This window comes from Notechis scutatus, chromosome 7 (genome assembly GCF_049901735.1).
Source record: "Notechis scutatus isolate UNSWTSFEM ecotype Mainland chromosome 7, rNotScu1.2, whole genome shotgun sequence".
NCBI classification, from domain to species: Eukaryota; Metazoa; Chordata; class Lepidosauria; order Squamata; family Elapidae; genus Notechis; species Notechis scutatus.
The window spans coordinates 1,453,639-1,462,989 of NC_142015.1; the positions used below are offsets into that span (position 1 = coordinate 1,453,639).

General features: G+C 47.0%; 1 protein-coding gene across 1 annotated transcript; it reads right to left on the reverse strand.

Moving 5' to 3' along the window:
- Positions 1-1,534: 1,534 nt before the first annotated feature.
- Positions 1,535-8,763, reverse strand: LOC113428195 (surfactant protein C-like). The gene is made up of 5 exons (XM_087969801.1): positions 8,668-8,763; positions 6,094-6,234; positions 4,719-4,859; positions 3,225-3,335; positions 1,535-3,008 (listed from the first exon to the last, which is right to left on the reverse strand). The coding sequence occupies exons 1-5, from the start codon at positions 8,728-8,730 to the stop codon at positions 2,874-2,876; spliced, it is 591 nt and encodes a 196-aa protein (XP_087825927.1). The 5' UTR covers positions 8,731-8,763; the 3' UTR covers positions 1,535-2,873.
- Positions 8,764-9,351: the final 588 nt, after the last annotated feature.

Below are 9,351 nucleotides of genomic sequence, written 5' to 3' on the forward strand. Positions count from 1 at the left end.
TTATTATTATTTTTCCGATACATTATTATTATTATTATTATTATTATTATTATTATTATTATTATTATTATTATTATTATTATTATTATTATTATTATAATATTACTTTATTATTTTTCCGATATATTATTTTTCCCAATACTAGCTGTATTGCAAGGTTAGAGTAACTGAGTCTTGTGAGTCTGAAAGTATATAAAGTCCAAGAAACTAGGGAGGGTCTCTTCTGAGATGTTTACCACACCCCTATTCCCCTTGTGGGCTCAGCCCCACCTTATCTAATCCTTACCCAATCTGTGGCACTTCCTCCTTTCTCCCAAGGTCATTCCAGGGGTGGGATTCTACCAGTTCACACCTATTCGCTAGAACCGGTTGTTAACATTCTAAGCAGTTTGGAGAACCGGTTGTTAGAAGAAATTACTGGCCTTATCCTGTAAGGAAGGCAGGAAGGAAACATTCTGGTGTTGCTTACAGAAACTGCCTCTCCGTTAATCCTTATTACGTTCTTGGCAGGACTAGACTTCCTGTTTCAGGAACTTGTCTGGAGTTATTTTTCCCCTCCTTTGCTGGTAACTTTGTGTGGAGTGAACATTCAAAGTTACAATGGCGCTGAAAAAAGTGACTTATGACCACTTTTCACACTTACAACTGTTGCAGCATCCCCACAGTCATGAGAGGTCAGGCAAGAAGATGTATGCCTTGATGTGAGTGATGTTGAGTTGGCCACACCCAGCCAATATCATGACCACCAAGCCATGTCCACCAACTAAGCCATGCCCACAGAACCGGTTGTTAAAAACATTGAATCCCACCCCTGGGTCATTCCCACATACCATTAATAGCAGACCCATATGATTTTAGTTGGCACCTGAGCAGCATCCCAAAATGCTAGGTTGCTGGGATTAAAGTTCCCTTATGTAGTAACTGTACATCAGAGATTTGGTGGCTAAATAAATAGATACCTACATTTCCTGTTATGAGCATTAAGTGGCCATTAAGTCCTGTCACAATGTATTGCAAAAATTGTAAATATGATGTGTTTTTAAAACTGTAAAACTTTAATAAAGTTTATTTTAAAAAAGCAGGCCTAGGAATGGCCCCTGTTTGCTCATCTCCTTCAGTGTGCTCTGCTTTTCAATGATTTAGGAAAAGGAGGGCCATTCTCGCCACCTGTTGTCTTGCAAGGGATGTTTTCCAATGCCGGAGGTGTGTTCTTTGTGCAACACAAGTGTTTGGTTGGGGCTTCCTGTTCTCTGCCTTTTAGGAAACCTGTAGTAAACCATCTTCCAGAGCCTCTGCAGCTTTTTGACAAGCTGGCATCCCTGATTTGCTTTCAACAACCTGGTTTATTGTGATTTATTGAGACTCTGGGAGGCGTAACCGCCTAAACAAAACACGACACCCAGGACTTAATAGGCTGCACAAAAAGTGTGCAGAGACTTGAGCCAAGTGCTGGCTAAGATATATTCTAACCATTCATCTCCCTGGTTTACAGTTTGACATCAAAGAAGGTCCCAGACAAGGTGAGATTATTACCTTTTTTAAAAAAAAAGATTTTATTATTATTTTTCCGATACAACAAAAGTACAGAAAAATCAAAGGAATATAAAAGAAGAGGATAGCAAATAAGAAAAAAAAAGTGAAAAAAATAAGAAAACATCAAATTATGATTTCCAAATTGCCATTTTGATTTCCCCCTTTTAACTCTTTTTAATCCCAAAGGTCAGGGGTCTAAATTGCAAACCACAGAGGGAATTATATCGTCAGAACAAGCCTTGATAGACAAGCCATTGTTTGTTAGCATGAGGAATAAGGCCAGGCTGCCTTTTCCTTCCGTTGCTTCTGGCAGTTCAGGTCAAGAAGGGATGGATTTCCAGGATGGGTCCTTCATCCTAAGGAACTGAAGAAGCTCCTTGGATGAGAAGTGAAACTTTTCCAAAGAGCAAAACCGAGAAGGCCCAGTTGCCGGTTGAAAAAGCACAGTCTGGATGATCATTTTGCTTGTGGTGGTTCATCCCAAAGGTGCTTTTTCCCCCAAGAGGCAACTAGACTTTCTGGGTTTTCTTTGAAGATGTTTCGCTTCTCATCCAAGAAGCTTCTTCAGCTCTGACAGGATGGTGGGGGATGGAACGATTTATATTCCTTGCAACAGCTGGTCATTTGCATCCTTTTAAAGGGTCGTTGAGGCCACTTGGAGGTTCCTCTGTGTCCTCAGGATCACCTGAGTGGTGCAAAGGGATGTGGGGCCTTCTTGGAACTGCTGAAAGGACTGTGTTGTAGACTGGAGATAGGTGATGTTCTATCCCTCCCTCCCCTCCTTCCATTCCCCACCATCCAGCCAGACTGGAAGAAGCTTCTTGGATAAGAAGCAAAATGTCTTCAAAGAAAAACTAGAAAGTTCACTCGCCTGTGGAAGAAGCTGGAAGCCATCTTAGCACCAGACCCTTCCACACTGCCACATTCTTGAGCCTGGGAAATTGGGAGGGGGGGAATTTTTTTGGAGTGTATGCAGTTAGACATAACAACATTCTTTTTCCAATTCAAGGTCATGTTATTTCTGCACCTGGGTGAGAGAACATCTCAAGTAGGGACGGGTGATGGGATGGGATGCCATGATGGGTGCAAGGGATGGATTACTGCAAGGAAGCCTGGAACTTTCAGATTCGGGATTCCCCAGTTTGTGCCAGTTTATTATCCAAACAAAACAGAACTTTTGAGAGGATGTCTGTTTCGGAGTTATTGGTTGGAGCGGAGGTTTGCTGGAACGCTGACAGAAGCACTTTTGGGACAACGCGACTGGAGGGTGGAGAATCTCCATAGACACCAGGCAGTCCATCATTTCCCTGCCCTCCGCTCTGCCTCTCATCCTGACTCCGTTAAGCCCAGTAGACGGGGAGGCTGCCGCAGAGAAGGTTGATGGCGGCTCCCAAGGTCGAACGCTGAGCTGGCACTGCCGAGCGGTTTTCCATTGGCTTCTCTCCCTGTCCATGGGGCAGCAGCGGAGGGGGCTTCTGCAAGAGGAAAGGGGTGGAGGGAAGGAAGAATTGCTCTACCAGGAAAGAAACTCAACAGCAAGCAGCTTCTTTCTCCTGGTGAGCAGAGGTGGGTCCCCATGGCCTTATTTTGGGACCTGCAACTCAAATTATAACCATTCACTTAGTGATTGTTCCTAAGCCCTGAATGGCTCTCCCACCCTCCCACCATGAACTCCCCCCGTTTTTACTCACCTGGACATGCTGGAAGATGTCAACGAGGGCATCCAGGCTTTGGATGTCCTTCGGGTTCATTCTGGTGACGTAGCAGGAGTTTCCTGGCCACGATCTGTAGCCGATCACCAGCTGTTCAAAGGCAGAGTGTGGAGATGAGCTTGCGATGGCAAGAGCCACCTTCACAAGTGTCAGGTATTTGGGTATCTGACCAGGGCTGGGATTCAAATGTCTCAACAACCTGTTCTGTGGTCATGGCCTAATTTGTAGGTGTGGCTTGGTGGTCATGTGACTGACTGGATGTGGCTTGGTGGTCACGTGACTGGCAGGGTGTGGCTTGTATGTAAATATTGTAAATATTTATGTAAATATTGGATTTTCTATATTAAAAAAAGAGCAACTTTTACCCCAAATCAGGGAAAGCAGGCAGGCAGATTGAGTTGCTCGCAGAATCACAGATTCGCTCAGAGATCTACCTTTCTGCCATCTGCTACCTGAGTCTGCACTGAAAAATAGAAGCTTCGGTCCTAAGGAAGGTTCAGCTCTGCTTTTAGATTAGCTAGAAAGCAAGAAATCCAACGATTTCCTGCGTTCTAGCTAATCTAAATCTCCCAGCACAGCTGATAGTTGGAACAGCTGATGGTTGGGGGGAAAAAAAAGGAAAAATAGCAACTTAGCAAAAAATTAGGCAAATGCACAACGCAGGCCAGGTAAAGAGTGAGTAGGCGGGGAGGGGCCAGCCAGTGCCACGATTTGCCGGTTCTCTGAACTACACAGAATTGTAACAACGGGTTCTATAGAACCGGTCCGAGCTAGAATCCCACCCCTGTATCCGACCACAGAGCTCACTCACAACCTCCCTGCCTGAGACAACTTTCCCCATAGTTGATTAAAGACCCTTTATCACCCCTCTAGGCAATTCCTTGGAATAGAATAGAATATAGAAACGAAAAGAAATTAATAGAATAGAACAGAATGGAACAGAATAGAACATAGGATGGAATGGAATATTTTTTTCTTCACTTTATGCAAAGCAGCAACCACTGTGGGCCACTCTCTCCTCTGTACAATGAGAATGATTTATCAGCATCAATCCTAGGTGGAGGCAGATATTTCTCCCTCTGGGCACAATGGGATTATATCTGCTGAATACACACTGGTGTCAGGAAGGGCATCCGGCCAGTGAATACTCTGCTAGCTCCATTCAGTTGCGCAGACTCCACCCCCCTCCCCAAGGGATTATGGGGTCATTAAAAGATGTTGATTATTCATCCATTCTCCTCTCTAACTGAATTGCAATAAGGAAGATCCTCCCCCCACCAAAACCTGGGACGTGCCTTTGGGTTGGAGCTTTTCAGTGGACCCATAAAGAAGATTCCGTTGTGTCACAACAAGAACTAGAAGTTTACTTCGAAAGGCAGGGGAGAATACTTCAATTCCGAACAGGTGCCAGCCAGGTAGACAAGCAAACCTTTGACCAAGACAGGTGAAGCCAGAAGAGGGGGCAACTCTTACATTGCTGTGGTCATAAACCACCGTGGCCGAAGAGTTGAGCTTCATGTGGATGGGAAATATGGCCAGTTTCTCCTTCTGGCTCATGGTCAGGTGCTGGGAGGACCCTTTGTCGTCCAGGCCTTGAATGGTCATTTGCAGGACCTAGGAATCGCCAAGAAGCCAAAGCAAAAGGGAAGAAAAAGGGGAATCAGAACTTCCAGAAAGGATGAAGAGAAGACCACTGGCCGGGTGTCATGCATCACACTGAAACTTAATCCTGGTTTAAGGAAACCACCTGTTGAGCCAACAATGTCACATAAATAACTCGAGAGATGGATTCACACAACGGCCTGGCTTGCGTTACCTACTCAGACCGTGGCTGGCTCCCCACAGCGTAAACAAAATACAAGCTGGCCAAGCCCATTTGAGTCTGGTTTTCACCCATGATGGGAACCCAGCCATTGGCGACACTAAAAGTTTACAGGCTGCTTTGTTGGTTAAAATAAGGTTGTTTCCCAGTGGTACTTCTGAGTCCCAAAGGAGCGTGAATTGCTTTTTAATGGCTGGCTGCTAAATACTAAATACTTTTTTCTCCAGGTGGAAAATGGGATGTTCTCCAGCTGTTTTAATTGCCAATCCCCTTCATTCCTGACTGTTGGCCAGGTTATGCTGGGGGACAATTTTTAGGGGATGAGACCGGTCCGTGTTCAATTTGTTGTCCCCGCTTCCGCCAACCGAGCAGTTCGAAAGCAGGTAAAAGAAATGCAAGTAGAAAAATAGGGACTTTGGTGGGAAGGGAACAGCGTTCCATGCGCCTTCAAAGGCATTGAGTCCTGCCGGCCACATGACCATGGAGACATCTTCGCACAGCGGTGGCTCTTCGGCTTTGCAACGGAGATGAGCACCAGCGCCCCCTAGAGCCATGAATGACTGGCACGGATGTGCGAGGGGAACTTTTACATTTACCTTTTAGGCAGTGGTGGGATTCAATTTTTTTTTACTACTAGTTCTGTGTGCGTGGCTTGGTGGGCATGGCTAACCTGCTTTCCAGCTCCCTTCTCCTGTGCAGGGCAACCAAAGAAGACCCAGCCGATCAGCTGGAACTCAATGGGAGGCAGAGAAGAGATGGGGTTAGCGGGGCCAGTCAGGGGTGGGATTGGCCGGTTCTCTGAATGACTCAAAATGTCCACTACTGGTTCTCCAGAAACTAGTCAGAACCGGCTGAATCCCACCTCTGCTTTTAGGACATCTTCACGTAAACAAGGGGTAGGGTGTCAACCATACAATCATGGTCATCGTCCTGGTTCTTCGGGATGGCTCTAGGGACGATGAATGATTATGAACTTCTCTGGAAACCACGGTTTCACCCCAAGAGCCCCCATCAAGCCGCCCTTACCGCCTCTGCATGTTTCTCGGTTATGTGCAGCCCGGCCAGCAGGAAAGTCAGGGCGAGCAACGCAACCCCCACGACCGCCATCGCCATGATGAAGAGTTTCCCCCAAGGAAGGTCGGGAGGCTTGGGCGACTCGGTGTAATCCTGCAGGACCAAAAACAGCCGTGAGCCTTCCTCACTCAATGGGACTGGGTTTCACCTCAGAATCAGAAGAGAAGCTGGGAGGGACCTTTGAGGTCTGCTAGTCCAGCCTCTTGCTCAAGCAGGAGGCCCTAAGACCATTTCAGACAAGTGGCTGCCCAGTCTCTTCTTGAAAACCTCCAGTGATTGAGAAGAAAGGAAGGAAGGAAGGAAGGCGGGAGGGAGGAAGGAAGGATGGAAGGAAGGCAGGAGGGAGGGAGGGAGGAAGGAAGGAAGGAAGGTGGGAGGGAGGGAGGGAGGAGGGAAGGAAGGAAGGAAGGAAGGAAGGAAGGAAGGAAGGAAGGAAGGAAGGAAGGCGGGAGGGAGGAAAGAAGGAAGGAAGGAAGGGAAGGAAGGAAGGAAGGAAGGAAGGAAGGAAGGAAGGAAGGCGGGAGGGAGGAGGAAGGAAGGAAGGAAGGAAGGAAGGAAGGTGGGGAGGGAGGGAGGAAGGAGGAAGGAAGGAAGGAAGGAAGGCGGGAGGGAGGAGGAAGGAAGGAAGGAAGGAAGGAAGGTGGGGAGGAGGGAGGGAGGGAGGAAGGAAGGAAGGAAGGAAGGCGGGAGGGAGGGAGGGAGGAAGGAGGAGGGAGGGGAGGTAGGAAGGAAGGAAGGAAGGAAGGAAGACAGCATAACAGAATTACAGAAAAACAAAGTTGGAAGGGACCTTTGAGGTCTTCTAGTGCAGCCCCCTGCTCAAGCAGGAAAACCTATACCATTTCAAATAAGTGATTGTCTAGAATCTTAAACCCCTCCGGTGATGGAGCTCCCACAATGTCTGAAGGCAACTTCTCTTCCACGGGTTAATTTGTTCTCACTATTAGGAAGTTTCTCCTGAATTCCAGGTCGCTTCTCTCCTTGATTCGTTTCCATCCCTTGTTTCTTGTCCTGCCCTCAGGGGCTTTGGAGAATAGCTTGACCCCCTCCTCTTTGTAGAAGCCCCTCAACTACTGGAATACTGCTATCATGTCACCCCAAGTCCTTTCCTTTCTCTAGACCAGCCATTATGTCTCAAATGACGTCATGAGATAGAACCTCTGCTTTGTGTCCGATATTCTGGGGGCGGGGGGTGGGGTTGGATTGGAGGACCTCCAAGGTCCCCTTCCAACTCTGTTCATCTGTTCATCCCTTCTTCTCTTCCCCCAGAGGGGTAACGATAGCCAGCCAGGGATCTATGTGCTCCCAGTAAATTAATTGCCCATCAATCTACTTCATATCCATCATGACTCTCAAGGCTGCCAGACGGCCCCATTGTTGTACCAGCGGCCCTGGAGTTAGAGCCATTCGTTTAGGGCTGTTGGAGGTTACAACGGGGCTGAAATAAGCGGCTCAGGGCCCGTTTTTCACACTATCCCCACAGCCACAGGAGCAAAACTCAGATGCTTGACAATGGTCCCACGTTGGTTGATCCCCTTTTGCGACTTCCTGACCAAGGGAAGCCGGATTCACTTAAGAACCACACTACTCACTTCACCACCTCAGGGATTCACTGCGCAAACGCGGCAAGGAAAGTCGTGATGTGGGGCAAACCTCACTTAACCCATTTTAAGGCATTTGGCGACATCCGTGTTGGGCTCGGTTGCGGTCGTCCCGTCAAGGACTACCGGTATTCTGGCCATAGACTTTGGGGCATCTCTAGGGGTGGCAGGAGAGGAAAAAAGACCTTTTCCGAGGAATGGAAAATGAAAGGGCTGAAAACACGGAAGAAAAGTTTTCATAGGTTGTGCCCGCTGTCAGGACTCCAACCGATCCACCCCCATTCAAATCATAAATCTCTAGCCGCATCTCAGAAAAAATAAAATGGATTTATTAGAAGTGGCCACGCCAGTGTTAGCTGGATGCAGCCAACACTAAAATACTTCATTCATTTCCCCCTTGACCCTGATCTTCCTGCCACCCCCTGGATGTATATTCTCCAGTGAGACACATCCATAGCCAAGAGTCATCCATCATGCTCTCCCGCAATATTCTTATGCTCAGACAACTTTGGACTGTCAGGGTGATTATCTAGGCCAAGGGTCTTCAAACTTTAACAGCTTTAAGACTTGTGAACTTCAACTCCCAGAAGTCCTTCACTAACATGACTGGAAGAGGAATTCTGGGAGTTGAAGTCCACAAGTCTTAAAGCTGTTAAAGTTTGAAGACCCCTGATCTAGGCATTTAAGGAATGCACTGCTTACCCCCCACACACACACTTCCTTTTTCTGGCAGCTAAAAAGACAAAAGGAGTATCTTTTTAGTTGACACCCCCATATTAATTGGCTGAAGAGTTGAGTCATTAAAATTCTCCACCTCAGTTATCATAGATTGTGGGCTGCCTCTGTTTTCTCTCTCATCCCATACATTGGTCCAAGTTAAAGTTGGAAGAACAAAACCTTTTTTCCCAGGAGGAGCGAAACTCACCGGAGGCGATTCGGACATTAGGGCCAACTTGTTGCTATCGTCCATCTTGTAATCACCTTCCATTCTGCTCCTTAGCTTTACAGTGGAGAATGTTCCTTATTCTTCTGGACCATTGAAGGCAGGAGAATGTCTACTTATACTACGCACCTGAGGCTAAACTCCTCCGGGGGGATTGGTTAGCTCTCCATCCCACATTGCAACTCCTGTTGGCTGGCAGCCAGTCTTACTTTTAAGGGAGTGTTTCTCGCCAACTCTTCTCAGAACACTCACAAAGTGTTATTTGGACGTGTGTCCTTCAAGAGTTCCTGAAGACCCTTGTCCATAAGCAGAAGGACCTTCGAGGAATAAGTGGTCCTTAGGAACAATTGTTCCTAAGCCTTGAACTCAACTTGTTCTGCAGTCAATCTGGGAAGTACGAAGTTCTCCTCATTCGCTTTTAAATCACTCCTTGAGAAGTTCTTGAGATGTTTGCCAAAAACACAAAAGCCAGACTTTCTTGAGAACAGCAATAGCGTTGAGAGAACGGGGGTCATGTTATCGGAAAGAAATCTGGAGCCAAAGAGAGGGGTGAGGCGCTGTTGTTCCAGTATAACCCCACCATCATAGTTAATGGTCGGGGGACGCTGGGAATTGAAGTTAAACAGTTCTGGAGAGACATTGCCACCTTGTGTTATGATCACACTC